This window comes from Toxorhynchites rutilus, chromosome 2 (assembly GCF_029784135.1).
Source record: "Toxorhynchites rutilus septentrionalis strain SRP chromosome 2, ASM2978413v1, whole genome shotgun sequence".
NCBI lineage: Eukaryota > Metazoa > Arthropoda > Insecta > Diptera > Culicidae > Toxorhynchites > Toxorhynchites rutilus.
In genome coordinates, this window is record NC_073745.1 from 287,801,496 (window position 1) to 287,817,954 (window position 16,459).

A 16,459-nucleotide genomic window follows, 5' to 3' on the forward strand; every position below is an offset into this window, starting at 1 on the left:
GATGATGGTCCTCATCATACCACTAAAAATGTTTTGACAGAATGATATATACAGGGTGTTCTGACAAGAGGAGTAGGGTCCATCCTACGCAATCAGTTTATAAGAGAGATGCTGAAAATACAGTTACGGCCAAAAGAACACGATATCGGGACAGTTTTTTATAGTCAGGATTTGAGTATATTTCGGTTTTATCCATCTCATTAGGAGTCTTGATCTTGATTCGATCAGATCAAGGCAGATGCGAGAATCATTAAGATACTGTTATTGAGTCGATATCCAAATACATCAAAACAATATTGATGGATTTCATGCCAACTCGTCTTAGGAAATTCGGAAATTTTCAAATTAAAACGGAAATACCAAATAAATTGCACCGAAAAGAAAATTATTTTAAAAATTGAAATTAATTTTTCTCAAAAACGTTCTCTTTTGAATTCTCTGAAAAAAATGTTGATATCTCTTACAATTTCCAATAAGTCACCCATACACCGAAAGATGGACACAAGGGTGCCAATGAATGTATGGGAAAAAATCGACCCTAAAATTTCAAAAAGTTACCCTATACAAAATGTTCATTACCTCGAAAAAACACCCTATGCCAAATATCAGCTCAATCGAACTTGAAGGAGAATTTTTGAAAATTGAAAAATCACCCAAGGAGGAGTAAAGGAAATCGGGTTTTTCGAAAAAAAAAATTTTGATGCCAAATGTCAGAATTGCATGAAACGTCGAGATCCTGTCTCGAATTTTTATTTTCATCAAAAACTTTGACCGCTTTGCGCCATTCTCCCTTAAGTCCGATTGAGCTGATATTTGGCACAGGATGTTTTTTCGAGGTGATGAACATTTTTTATGGGGTAACTTTTTAAAATTGGAGATGACCATTTTCATTGGCACCCTAATGGACACTTTCACAGAGAAAAAGTTTTTCCAACAACAACTTTTTCATGTTTTCTTTGAAAAAAATACAACTAATCTCAATTTTGTTTAAAGTCAAGATAGCGATATAGCGTATCCGGCAAAGTTTTGGATCTCATTAAAATATGAACTTTTGTCGCAAACATTAACTTTCTATCTTTTATAGTTTCATTTTTGTACGGAAACTATTGAAAAAATAAAGTTTTGTGTGAAAATTCTCGTGTTTAACATGGTTCTTAAAAAGAAAAAAAAAGATTTCAGGCCATGTAAATTGCGATGATTTGTGCACAAAAATGTTACGAGTTAAACATTAATAGTATTTATTCAAAGAAAACATGAAAAAGTTGTTGTTGGAAAAACTTGTTCCTTGTAAAAGTTCCTATAAAAGTGATGTATGGGAATATGTTGAGAGACTTGTTGGAAATTATAAGTGCTGTTCACATCTATTCTTTTCAGAATTTGAAAGAATTTTCAAAAAAAATGAATGTTAATTTTCAATTTTTTTTTCAATGAAATGTTGTTTTAAAAATTTGTTCGATGTTTTTTAAAGAAAACGTAAATAATTTCCTACATTTTGTTCTCTTACTAAAATTTTGTAGGTCTTATAGTTTTGAAGCTATGATTTTTCTAAAAAAATGTTGAAAAAAACCTCAAAATTTTAAAAAAACTTCCACTCAAAAACTGTAAGACCTAAAACTGTTGATTAAATGAAATGTAAAAAAAATGGGAGGGTTATATCTATGATATAACCACAAGGTTGCACCCGTGGCCGAGTGGTTAGCGTCCCACACTATCATGCCGGGTGTTCGGGTTCGATTCCCGTTCTGGCCGGGGGATTTTTCGTCAAAGAAAATTCATCCGGCTTGCACTGTGGTCACGCGTATTCTAGAGCTTGTCACTCCAGAGTACATTTAAGGCGTGTTATTCGGCATCGAAATCTCAACCAAGTATTAATGAATGACGCTAGTTAATGAACACGTTGAGACGGCAAAAGTTCCACAGGGAACGTTAACGCCATTAAAGAAGAAAGAAGAACCACAAGGTTGACGTGGGACTACCTTAGCTTAGCAATCATTTGTTTGTATTGATTGACTTTTTGATTGAATGAAACAATTTCCGAATTTAATATATTCGGTTGTGGGTAAAAAGATTGAATAAATGCCATATAAGGTCAATTCATGCATTGTGATAGATTATGTTCTTCGTTATAAGTAACATGACATGACATTTCTTTTACGTTTGGTATGATGCCTAGGACAAAATAAGTGAACGGAAGAGTTATCAAACGATTATTTTATTTTACATTTCCCTCTGAAGGTTGCATCTCTCAAGTGTACGTACTTCTTGAACCGCGAATTCGCTTGATTTGATGAATTTCAGGCACTCAGTTTCGATTTTGATATGTACGTCGAACGCATATTGTTCAATCATCGTTTGACACCGGAGAAGGGAAATCAAAAACAGAATCCGAGAGTATTGGGTACATCCCATTCTCAGTGATTCGCACGGCATGTATGTAGGATTCCAAAATTGAGAGCGAATTGAACTATCGATCAATAAACAATCGTCGTATGGCCGCAGGTCAAAGCTAGCCAGTACTGATCAAACAGACGGCCGATAGTTTGCCGACAAAACAGTTTGAATGCTGTTTTCCGATACTGAATCGGTGAAGTGTGCGCATATGCATATCGCTTTGTACTAATTAAGTCGGACAATCAAACTATCGGCCAACAAAAGCCTGCAGTCTGCGGGGGCTTTTAGGGAAACACATTACAATCAGAACAAAAAAAAAACCCCGACTTGCATGAATTTTCAATGCCAATTTCCCCATGCTCCATGAATTTGAAGTCTGTGTTAAGGAAATATATTCCAGCCAGAACAAAAATACTCCTGACTTACATGAATTTGTAATGCCAGTTTCCCCACGCTCCATTGATTTCAAGTCTACGTTAAAGAAACACATTAGAGTCGCAACAAAAATGCCCACGACTTACATGTATTCGTAATGCCAATTTCCCCACGCTCCATGGATTAAAAGTCCGTGTTAGGGAAATACATTTCAGTCGGAACAAAAATACCCCCGACTTTCATGTATTGGCAATGCCGATTTCTCCAACGCTGCTTGGTTTTGAAGTCTGTGTTAGGGAACACATTTCGATGAGAACAAAAGTCCCCATACTTTCATGTATTTGCGATGCCGATTTCCCCAATGCTGCTTGATTTTGATGGCTGTGTTGGGGAAACCGTTAATCGGGCCAATCAAAGCGAGGTAGTTTAGGCGTTTAGATAACGCTTAACATTTTACAGTAATTCAATTGTTTATCTAATGAAAAATAACATTTTATTAATTGATTAATTGATTAATTGATTAATTGATAGATGCGTAGAATTATTCCCTATCAGTTGATGCAAACATCTTTCCGATCCAGTAAGAAATGTTCGAGTTATAAGCATTCGGAATCTTTCATTTTTTCCTGCATGTTCTGTGTTTAGGTTTTCATTTTACCCCCCATATACTCCGGTTAGACGTAGTCCCACGTCAAAATTGAAAAAAAAATATTTTGAAAATTAACCCATTGCGGTCGTATTAAATTTGAACATGGGTATAATACTGGTCGTAATTATTTTTCCTTGAAAAAGCTGTGATGCATAACTTTGTGAGATTTTTTGCAGTATATTCATAACTTATGAGATTATGAAAGATGAAAATGATTATTTGTTTTGTAAACTTCAGATAAGTATCTACTAAACATGTATTTCAATGTGTAACTTTCATATAAAGATTATGTGTAACAAAATTTCTTCGATATCTTTCGAAACAGCCCTGGTTCTCGCATATATAACAAAAAAAAAATAGTTTGGTGTCTTCCGCCTTGAATCTTTCAGTTTCAATATACAGAACAATGTCTTTACATCTACACATTGCCGTAATACATAAAATCTTGCATTAATTCTTTCCTCAAGTATGGGTAACAACTTTTATTTATACTGAGTACCGTTATTCATTATTCAAGCACCGTTTTGATTCGTGAACAAGTTTACTAGACATTAAAATTCGTTTATAAAATGTGTAAACTGATAAATTGTTGCGTAAAGTAAAAGATTAGTATAGTTTCTTGATGTGGTGGCTGAGAGCAGACAAACGACCCCAAAGAGTTAAAATTATTTTTTCTCAATAATATGATTTTTTGAATTTTTGAAAAAATAGATATACTGTAGTCGTTTTTTAGGCGTGGGATACGTTCCGCGTAAACAAAAACCGCGTAAAAGAAAAGCGTGTTAATTCCAAAATCCGTGCAAAAAAAACGCGTTTTTGGAACTATCCGCGTAATTTTCGAAAACTTTTTCCCTGTGAAAGTGTCTATCTTCCGATGTATGGGTGACTTGTTGAATATTGTAAGCGCTGTTCACATATATTTTTCAGAGTTTAAAAAAACGGTTTTGAGAAAAATGAATTTCAATTTTTAAATTTTTTTTTTCAATGTAATTTGTAAATGGCCAGTCGAGTTGGCATGGCATTCGTCTATTATATCATTTTTATTTTGGCGTTTTCAATGTAACCGATGTTTACAACCGAAACAACGAACGATTCAACTAGACTTTGATCATATATGCACATTCAAAATCGTTGAATTTAATTTTAACGATTTAAAGTCTCTTCGTTACCATGATAAACCATCTTTATATTATTTTCACGCTCAATTCACTTCCCATAAACAAAATAAAGCTGCCACAGTTTGGCGAAAAAAAAATCAATCGGATTAATTGGAATGCCCAATAAAAAGCCCGAAGCGTTACAGAAACCACTTTCCATAAGCCGATGGGATAGTTTGTGCCATTAGCTCATTAAACTTTGATAAACTTGTGGTCTGTTGTTTCCAGTTTCATTCTATTTATATTTGTACGCCAACAAATTCATGCCGGATAGTGTGGGTCCAGCGCTCATCTCCAAATCGACACTCAATCAAGCATGAATACTCGCAATCAATTTAACACCACAACAAGCACTTTGAACTCATCCTTCCCACACCCACACCCACACCCACCACCTGCTGGCTTGCTGTGTTTTCGCATCGTTTCAAAGAATCCTCGAAAAAAAATATCCTGCTCGACCGTATGTTTTCAGCCTATTTACCACCCCCTCCCACACACTCGGTTCGCACTAGTGAGCTGTCCAGATTGAGCAGCAGCGACAGTGTAGCTTCCGAAGAGCTCTTTTTTCCATTCAATTGGATCGGAATGGCATTTCGCTTTATCAAAGTCAATTTTTGGCTTTTGTTGGCTGTTTTTTTTCTGTTCATGGCTGTTTTCTCGCACCCTCATGCTTCACAGAATTTTGTGCGTGAAAACTTCACACTTCCAGTCGTCTTTGCGTGAGGCAGAGCGAAATCGGAGAAGACGACTGGAACGACGATTCTGTAGGGTGTGGGAAATCACCGAAATCGATTTGTGTGAAAGGACGTGGAAAAACATCCATACTCGATTGTCGGTCAATAAAATCACCAAATAAGTATGTGTTATCTGCGACGTGACGTGAGACGTGAGCAGCGAGAGTGTGGAAAGCCTCTTTTCCTAGGGTCAATTATGATGCTACAAGCTGCGGAAAGAGAGATGTTCGGACAGTATGCTGCCGATGTTGTAATCTAGTGAAGATAAGTGTTGATGGAGTCGGTCGAATGAGTGTGCTTACCTCACAAGATGTCATGCTGATGTTTTTCAGATTTAACCTGAAGACGCGATCCCTGGAAGAAAAAAAGAGAAATGAAACCGTATGAATAATTTTATCTTTGGTATGTTATAAGCGCCGTTGAAATTCAAAATGACTATTTTGAAATGAGAACGAAGACTTCCCTTAAACCAGCAACTAGATTTCTTCGAATATGTGAAAACTACGAAGAATATCATCGAAATGATTTTCTAGTCATGAAATCATAATCATTGACGTATATTAATGAAGAAATCAAAAACTAATGTTTCATTCTGCAAAAATGGTTACAAATTTGATGTCCAAAGTATTGGCCATCACTAGTCACAACCAGTGTTGCCACATTTTAATCTGTACCAGAGGGGTTAGAAATCTTTCTCATATGTACTTTTACTTCCAAAAATCTGACGGAGCAATGTCTGGAGAATACGGCGGGTGGGAGAGGATCTCCCATTTAAGCGCTTCCAAGTATGTGATGTATGTAACATTTTCGCGACATGCGGCCGAACGTTGTCGTGCTGGAAAATAACATTATCGTGTCTTTGCTCGTATTGTGACCGTTTTTCCTTCAGTGTACGGCTCAAACGCATCAATTGTCATCGGTAGAGGTCCCCCGTAATGGTTTCATTTGGTTTTAGCAGCTCATAGTACACCACACCCAGCTGGTCCCACCAAATAGACATCATAACCTTCTGGGCGTGAAAATTCCGCGCGGCCATCGATGATGCATGGCCGGGATATCCATACGTTTCCCGACGTTTAGGATTATTGTAATGGACCCACTTTTCATCGCCAGCAACAATTCAATGCAAAAAACCCGTGCTTTTATGCCGTTGGAGCCGTTCTTCGCATGTGAAAAAAAGGCGTTCGACGTCTCGTGGCTTCAATTCATACGGCACTCAATGTCCTATCTTTCGGATCATTCCCATTGCTTTTAAACGATCGGATATGTTTCGCTGAGCTTCTCTTAGTGTATCTGCAAGTTTTTGTTGCGTTTGTGACGGATCTTGATCGAGTAAAGACTCCAATTCTTCATCTTCAAACTTCTTTGGCGGTCCGGAACGCTCTTCGTCTTCCAAGTCAAAATTACCACTTTTAAACCGTTCAAACCACGTCTGACGCGTTCGCTCAGTTGGATGGACAGTTCTGCGATTGGACCCGTAAACGTTCGCTTAGTAAGAAAACCTGAATGTTTCGTATTGATAACAAAAAAATAAATTTGGGGCGGGACAAAAGTCCCAGAGTGTCGATTTTTGACAAAAAAAATTACGAAATGACATAAGACCTCGACGTTTCATGCAGTTTTAAGACATTTGGCATCAAAAAAATTTTTTCGAAAACCCCGATCTCCTTTACTCCCCTCTTGGGGAGTTTTCGATTTTCAAAAATTTTCAAAAAAAAATGATACCTTGATCGCTTTGCGCCACTCTCCCTTAAGTTCGATTGAGCTGATATTTGGCATAGGGTGTTTTTTTCGAGGTGGTGAACATTTTTTATGAGGTAACTTTTTGAAATTAGAGTCGACCATTTTCATTGGCACCCTAATCTATAAAAAGAAAAATGTAAGGCAAAATCTGTTGGTAAGCGGAAAAACCCGAAGAAGGGATGGTCCGATTTTAGTCTCCTGTATTTTGTTGTATTCGTATCTTCCCGTAGATCAATATAGTGGATAGAAATATCGGAAAATTTTCGGAAAATCCTGAAGGAAGGTCGGAAAATTCGGACAATTGAATTTCCTCATGTTCGAAAATTACGTTATAACAAGCGTTGTTAGTCCATTCGATGTTTGCGCTATCGAAATTGTTCTTTGTTCGTAAGCGGAAATGGATTTTCAGGCGAAATAACGCATTACCATATCTTATATCTATCTATCTATATAAATAAAAATGTTAGGCAAAATCTGTTGTTAAGCGGAAAACCCGAAGAAGGGATGGTCCGATTTCAGCCTCCTGTATTTTGTTGTATTCGTCTCTTCCCATCAATATAGTGGAGAAATACAATCACTAACTGAAACCAACCCAATACATTGATTAATTTAAATTTTGGCTTATTTTTATGTAAATTTTAGAACGTTTCAACCATTTCCAAAAAACAAAGCCCATCAGTTTTCAATCTTCAATTCACATTTGGAAACTTTTAAATACGGATCTCGAAGGAACGCTCCAAGATTCTATGTTTTCGCCACTGTTTCAACCAAAAGCCGGGTAACATCTCTAAATTCTAAAAACATCCAAATTTTGTACGACTTAAAGGTGTCTGAAGTTCCCTTCACGGAGCGTTTTTGCGCGCTAATTCATGTCAATGACTTTTTGCGATTTATTTATCTTCCCCCCACAAATAAAAAGAAAGCTGCATCATCTTCAAATGTGATGAATCATCAGCTTCAATCTGGCACGACCACGGGTGGATCATTCGTTGGCTGGCTACCATCATATCCCCCGCGCTGCTAGAACAAAAAATAGACCAGCATCGAGGAATCGGGCACGCTTGGCCAGCGTAATGGAACCGAATCAATTTATTTTGTGCCAGTTGGGGTGTGTAAACATGGAGATAATAAAACCCAAAGGGAGGAGGACAAAGACTTTTCACGGTTCAGCAGTCATTGGTTAAGATTGGGACCATTGCAAAATCGAATCCCATTTCCATCTCCCGGGAGGAGCTGGCCCATTTCTTTCTGCGAATTCACAAACTGTGTCCCAAAGTCAGCTGGCAAGACCGATTCGTTGCTAGACAGCAGCGAAGGAGTTGGGGCGCTGACGGGGGAAGAACAGAAAGTTCCAATTGAGTGAATTAAAATATGTTTTACAGTCGATTAGCTTCTGAATGCATAAAATTCTCGTCCCCCTACAGCCCGAACCGGAAGACCGAAGGATCGAACTGTTTAGGCGTGCAATCGGCGCCAACGGAGGGACCGGCGAAAATCTGGCCCAAGTGAAGGAAAATTCATGTTCACTAATCGGAAAAAGCAATAAATTTGGTGTTTTGACTCTTGCTTTCACCCTCGTCTGCTGAGTTTGGGGCCTTCTTCGGCTCTCGGCGCGTTATCATATCGTGGGACTCTTCGACTCGGGCAAACAAATAATTGAATTTTCCGCTGTTTTCACAAATAAATTTCGCGATATGGAAGTGGAAAGCGGAGAGCCAACGGCAGCACAACTACCGAAAGCCCAATCCGTTGTCCATCAATTGATTTGTTAGCGTGAAGGCAAATGCCAAACTAGTGGAGATGAAGTCGACAGCGGATCGCACTCCGCCGGGGGCCGTAACCCATGTCAGTTTGTTTCGGAATGGAGAATCTGCCGCCGCTTATAGACACAACTTAGGTAAGATGTTATCGGAGAAACTGTATACTGCGTAACAGATGTCTTCATAATTTGCGCCGTTTGTTCTACAACTAAATGGCTCTCGGTATTCGGATAACCTCTTTCTAGGCGAGGCTTGATTGGTTGCTCATTTGGGTAAATGCGGGAATCGGGATTGGGAATGGTTACGTTTTGAGATGAATGACAGCCTCCGAGGTATTCCCTTCCCTCGTAAGCAAAAGGACCGAAAGAAAACTGTAGATTTGATTTATTAATGCTGACTTGTTAATTGATGGCTACGAAGGCTTGGGATGATAGTGGGTCTTTACTCTTTCTTTTTTTTCAGCAAACATGTTACAGGGTAACTTCGATATAACGTACATTTTACTTTCAAAATTGTACGTTGTATCGAATTGTACGTTATATCGAAGCATATTAAAGAACTCTGAAACGTAGCTTATATTACTTTATTGTGTTGCTGTTTGAGTAAGGTTGATGAATAAAATCAATAAGAAGACGAAGCCAACTTTTCTCATGATGTTTCCCTTCGTTCGGTTGATTGAAGTTTGATTCATTTAGAATCCGGAATCACAAAACAGTTGTATTTCGGGATTGGTTAAAGTTACAACACAAGCTTCAATATCAAAATACAGATAATTTATTGTTCTGTAAGAAAAAGATATTCAAAAAAAATTTTTTTTTTGACTTTCATAATGTGTACGTTATATCGAGGTAAAATGTACGTTATATCGAGTGACGTTATATCGAGGGTACGTTATAAAGAGGGTACGTTATATCGAAGTTTCCCTGTATTGATTTTTTTTCCTCGCAACACAGTCCTTCATTTCCCACCAAGAGGACCTAAGCACTCAGAAAATGCCAAAAGAAGATAAACCAATTCATCCCCCGTTAACCGCATTGTATCGAATGCGCTAGACAATTAAATTTAATGCAATCAATTATCCCGGGCAAAACATTATCGTGAAACGTGATGCACTTGAAATTTCGTTCCGTTCCGACTTTGGTGTGCTTCCGAAGTACCCTTCCCAGGCTACGCCAGAGTATGCACAATGTTTAGCCAAGTGGTACGTGTTTTCCGGACGTCTGGACGGAGTCGTTTCTCACTATCAAAAATAAAGAAAATTTATTGCAATGAAACAGCAACAATTACAACCATTTGCTGCTGCCGATCATCCGGGATGTGCCTTCCCTTATGGTTTTACAGCGCAAGAAGAGCGAAGAAAAAAATTGCACTAACTTAACTTCCCTCTCCCTCTCGTATTCCTCGGCTGGTAATAAATTCTTCTTCGAGACGCTTTACACTCTGTGTGGTGTTCTGCTGGGGGGAAATGGGCTCCGAGTTCATTCTCACGTGCGGTGGATTAAGATTGGGACCGCTCAACATTGTGAACTTTTAATGTTCCCACGAGAGGGCATTCGTTTAATTAGGCTAGTGGAGTGAATGCAAATTCCGTGGGGATATGGATCCACGAAATGTACAATGTAACACAGTTATCGTCGATTCTGATGTCAAATTTTAGCACATTGTGGCTTTTTAACGGATATTTGAAAATGTACCAGGAAATTATGAAATGTTCCCTACAGAATTATCACATGCTATTTCTGGAAATGAAACACTTTATTCCATTTAAATCAAAGAATTTGAATATTTGAATCAAAGAATTTAAAGGAAGCTATGTCGAAGAAACAGATCCTATCTAGAATGTTGGAGACCAACCGAACACCCTTACTGCAACCCTGGAAAAAAGAGTTTGTTTACGTCTGCGATTTGCGATCAATGCCCTCACTATGATCTTCATCAGCTGATTGCGGACAGAGAGGCAGTTGTAAACAAACCGGGTGATAGTAACGGTACGGCTAACTGGTACAGGAATCCCACTAGCGGAAGCGAGAACACTACTACACCCAAACTAGCGTTGGCAGAAAACATTTCATCTTTGGCAGAAATGATGCCATTTAGTGTGCTAGAGAGTCAAACGCGCAAATAATGAGCTGTTTTAAAAGCTTAAAAATGGTTTGTATGTATGCGTGCAGACATCTCCTTCTGTTTTCTTTTCCCATTTCATTTGGGATTGTGCCAAAAAAAAAGTTCATTCGACGTCAATGGGGATCGAACCAAGGCCGGTTGGAATGCAAAGCTATTTTACACGACCACGCTATCCACATGGCTAATGATGCTTCAGCAGTCATTTAGCAAATACGTGGATAATATTGCACCTTATTATAAAATGAAGTTGGGAAGTGTTTTCTAAGAGTAAAAAAGGAGCGCATGAAGGAGAACAATATCTATCTCGGTCTGGGCCGTGTATGTGGCAAAGCATGCGGAAAGCTTATTTGTCTTTTGTTTCGCTCGCTCGTATTAATCTTATATTGCTGTACCATGTATATTATACAAATGCTTACCAGTATTTGTGAGTCATGAAATTTTTTGTTATGTTATGTCTCATTTAATGTCATAAATCGGGATGACAAAACATGAGCTATAAATCAATTTTGGGTGTAGAAAGTGATTCCCAATCTTACCCTTTATTGATTTTGCGAAAGGTAGGAAGCTAACCTCTGGTTCTTATGATGGAAACTACCCAAAATCACAGTTTTCATTATCATTTGACCAATTTAAATTACTACTGATTTTTTAAAAGGGCTTATTCGAAATCATTGGTATTTCTTCCAGCAAATCGTAACTCAAAATCCAAATGTCTGATTGGAATATAATGTTGGACAAAGTTGTTGGAAAATCAATGAACTATTTAGGAAACATTGAATTTGAAATGCACTAATAAAAAATTATACACAGAAATTGAATTTAACATTGAAAACATTTATAGCGTAAGACACCCTTCGATATTTTTTGCATATTTTTATAGGAAAAGTTTTCCAATTTAACAAAGTTTGCCGTATAGTGGTGCCATTTCAGATTCACCAAAATGGAGATATGAATTTTTGAAAATTTAAACTAAACTTTAAATAAATTTAAACTTTGTGAAATTGTAACCATTTAAGAAAAATAACATGATGAACATAGTTTTAATAACAAAATATCTTTTTTCGCTTTAGTACCTCATTTTAGTTTTTTTTACGTTATCCGCGATGACCTTGCCCGATTATTCCGCGGATAATCAGGGTCCTACTGTATTTTTATTATAAGAAATTGTTTATATCTCGAGAACGGTTGGTCCTAGGATATAAGGTAAATGATTTTGGTTTGTCCAGTCGAAAATATGATCATGGTTTGTCCACTGTTCTGAATGCTTTAGTTCAACGCACCTGTATCAAATTAGGTATTCGAATATTTCAAAACATGTAAATAATATTGTCTTCTTCATGATTTACAGTAGTTTTATAGTATATTTTTAAGGATTCAAATGTTTCAAAGGATTATAAAATCCACATGCTATTGGTGTCAATACGCCCCTCACTTGAGCTAACTTTTAATCGATCACCAGATGATTTTTTCGCACGTATTCAGACCTTTTCTAGATTATAACACTTACAAATGTTGTAAATATCATGGTTGCACACCATTTGTATCAGATTAACATAGCTAAACCATTAAATTAACGCATTTCGATGAAATCAATTCTGATCATGAGTTGTCCAATTCACTAATGTTGTTTTGTCCACATGATTTGTATGGCAACCGCTTGGCGCGCTGCAGTTTATTTATTGTGTCCTTCGCGTATAGCAGAAATGAAGTTTCTCTATGTTGAGTGTGTTCAGGTGAACACTTTTAAAATGCCCACGAAAAGGCAACATTCTGAAGAAAGCCTAAATTATGAATGGATCAATATGATGACATTAAACTCAAGCGATGATAAATGCAACATCTACTTGAAAATTCGAATCTTTTCATTCAAAAACGGTGATTTCTAAAACCGGACAAATCATTTTTTGAACAAATCATGATAAGAGCTGGACAAACCATGATCATAATTTCTCTTTGAAGTAAATTGTTAAAAACCCTGAATATTTGAATAATTTCAACGCCATACGGTAGAACTAGAAACTAGAGACTTAGGGCTTTTCAAGAAACCCAAACTCGTCTCAATTATATATGATTTTCATGATGAAAAATCGATTTGTATTTACTAGTTGCGTGAAAACACCCTAAATTGGACAAACCAAGATCATTTACCCTATAGTTTTTTATGTTTTTTTTTTTTTTAATTCGTTTATTTTTACAGGCTCAGTTACTTAAGTTTAAAGGAGCCGAATTCTTAAATATAATTTTAAAACTATATATATAAACAATTTTCTTACATCTATGGTTAGTAAGGTGGAAAACCGATTACTCGCGGTGTACTCGAGTTTAGGAGGGTGACATATTTTTAGGAGAAGGATGGGATATAAGGAAATTGTAACAATGTTGATGAACACTCAATTTATAAATCTATTCGTATATCTATAGTGTATTTACATTTCAACTTATTCTACTATTTATAGCAAGGGGACGAATTACCCGCAAAGGAAGGAAAGGAGGATATAAGGATGTAGGGGCAATCACACACGAAGATCTATAGCTTTAAGGAAAACATATATATGGGACATGTAATCAAGGTCTAACCGAGCCAACACATCTCTCACCGGCACATTGGGCTGTCTTCCTCGGGCCCGAAGGGAGTTTTTTAAATTCGATCTGGCGACCAGATACACCTCGCACGACCAAACAATGTGCTCGATGTCGTGATAACCTTGGCCACAAACGCAGATATTGCTGCTGGCAAGATTGAAACGGAAGAGTAGTGCATCTAACGAACAGTGATTGGACATGAGTCGGGAGAAGGTGCGAATAAAGTCCCGACTCAAGTCCAGACTTTTGAACCACGGTTTGAGGCTAACCTTAGGGATAATCGAGTGAAACCACCGGCCCAATTCATCTCCATTCCACTTGCGTTGCCAATTAGCGATGGTATTTTTGCGGACTAAAGAATAAAATTCATTGAAGGCGATTTGACGCTGATAAATATCGCCTTCAATTGCACCTACCTTTGCTAATGAGTCAGCCCTCTCATTACCCGGAATTGAGCAATGTGAAGGGACCCAGATAAAGGTAATGACATAACAGCGTCTGGATAAAGCACTCAAAATTTCTCGTATTCTCTCAAGGAAGTACGGCGAGTGCTTTTCCGGCCTCACTGAACGGATAGCTTCGACAGAGCTAAGACTATCCGTTACAATGTAATAGTGTTCAACAGGTCGTGAGGCGACGCTGTCCAGCGCCCAATGAATTGCTGCCAATTCAGCAATATACACAGAGCAAGGATTCTGAAGACTGTGTGAGGTGCTAAAAAATTCGTTGAACACTCCAAATCCTGTGGACTCGTTTATAGTGGACCCATCAGTAAAGTACATATTATCACAATTGATACCCCCATACTTTTCATCGAAGATCGTTGGAGCGATCCTCGATCGTTGGTAATCTGAATATACATGGATATCTTGCTTCATGGACAGATCAAAATGCACAGAGGAATTGATGTAGTCATGGAAACAAACACGGTTGGGAATATACGAAGAAGGATCAACCTGCATGGAGATGAATTCATGATATGAACTCATGAATCCGGAGTGAAAATTTAGCTCGATCAGCTGCTCAAAATTTCCGATCACCAATGGGTTCATGACCTTACACCGGATGAAGAACCGAAGAGATAATAAATTGAAGCGATCTTTTAGTGGGAGTAGGCCTGCCAAAACCTCGAGACTCATGGTATGCGTTGAGGGCATACATCCCAACGCAATACGGAGACAAAGATACTGAATTCGCTCGAGTTTAATGAGGTGTGTTTTGGCAGCTGATTGAAAACAGAAACTGCCATACTCCATCACTGAGAGAATAGTTGTTCGATACAACATTATAAGATCTTCTGGGTGGGCTCCCCACCAGGTGCCGGTAATTGTACGGAGAAAGTTTATTCTTTGTTGGCATTTTTTACTCAGATACCTAATATGGGCCCCCCAAGTACATTTGGAGTCGAACCAGACCCCAAGATACTTGAATGACATAGCATGAGTGATCGGTTTACCCAAAAGTTGAAGCTTTGGTTTTGCTGGTCTATGCTTCCTAGAAAAAACCACCATCTCTGTTTTCTCCGTGGAGAATTCGATCCCTAGTCCAATGGCCCAGGTTGAAAAATTGTTCAAAGTATCTTGTAAGGGTTCTTGCAGGTCGGATTCTTTTGATCCTACGACAGACACTACTCCATCATCTGCAAGTTGTCTTAAGCTGCAATTTTGTGTAAGGCAATTGTCGATGTCGCTTACATAGAAGTTGTACAAAAGGGGGCTTAAACATGAGCCCTGGGGGAGGCCCATGTAAGAGACCCGACTTACTGCCGAATCTCCGTGAGAAAAGTTCAAATGTTTCTCACAAAGCAAGTTATATAACATATTATTCAATAGAGGCGGCAGACCCCGAGAGTGTAATTTGTCCGACAAAACCTCTATTGAAACAGAATCGAAGGCCCCCTTTATGTCTAAGAATACTGAAGCCATTTGTTTTTTTTCGGCGTAAGCCATTTGAATTTCTGAAGAAAGCAACGCAAGACAATCATTCGTCCCCTTGCCCCTGCGGAACCCATATTGTGTATCTGAGAGTAGGCCATTCGTTTCAACCCATCGATCAAGGCGAAACAAGATCATTTTCTCCAACAATTTCCGTATACAAGACAGCATTGCTATTGGGCGGTACGAATTGAGGTCGGACGCGGGTTTACCGGGTTTTTGAATAGCTATAACTCGTACTTGTCTCCAATCATCTGGAACAATATTATTCTCCAGAAACCGATTGAATAAATTCAACAAGCGATGTTTCGCCACATCAGGGAGGTTTTTCAGCAAGTTGAACTTAAATCTATCCGATCCCGGAGCAGAATTGTTACATGAAAGGAGAACAAGAGAGAATTCTACCATCGAAAACTCGGAATCAAGATCGCACCTATCTTGTGGTATATCTCGAACAATTTTTTGCACAGGAGCGGAATCAGGACAAACCTTCCGTGCAAAATTAAAAATCCATCGATGTGAATATTCTTCGCTTTCATTCGTTGAAGAGCGATTTCTCATGTTTCGAGCCACTTTCCATAATTTTTTCATTGACGTTTCTCGTGACAAACCTCCCACGAAATTTCGCCAATAAGCACGTTTTTTCCCTTTGATCAAGTTTTTAAATTGATTTTCAAGGTCCAAATACGTTTGAAAATTCTCAATGGTTCCACGTTTTCGAAAAGCTTTAAATGCGTTCGATTTATCCTAACAGAGCTTGGAACATTGGCTATCCCACCATAGATTTGGGTTAGCAGGAGGTTTAGGTACACGTGTTGTTTCCCCAGTGTTCAAAACGGTCATATTGAAGTTGTTACAAAGGTCATATATCAACAATGAACGATTGTCGTCGTACTGTTCCCCCCAGGCAGTTCCGTGAGAGTTGAAGTCTCCCAAGATCGTGGCTCAGGAAGGAGTGAGCACATGTCATCAAGTTGTTTGCGGCTAACCGCAGCTCTCGGAGGCCAAT

The 16,459-nt window shown here is 38.2% G+C and overlaps 1 protein-coding gene across 2 annotated transcripts in view; it reads right to left on the bottom strand.

Moving 5' to 3' along the window:
* Positions 1-16,459, bottom strand: part of LOC129765164 (semaphorin-2A) — a 310,102-nt gene that overhangs the window by 76,005 nt on the left and 217,638 nt on the right. For both annotated transcript variants that reach the window (XM_055765066.1, XM_055765065.1), the window contains exon 4: positions 5,609-5,660. In XM_055765066.1, the coding sequence (XP_055621041.1) occupies positions 5,609-5,660 (52 nt within the window). The remainder of the gene's footprint in view (positions 1-5,608; positions 5,661-16,459) is intronic.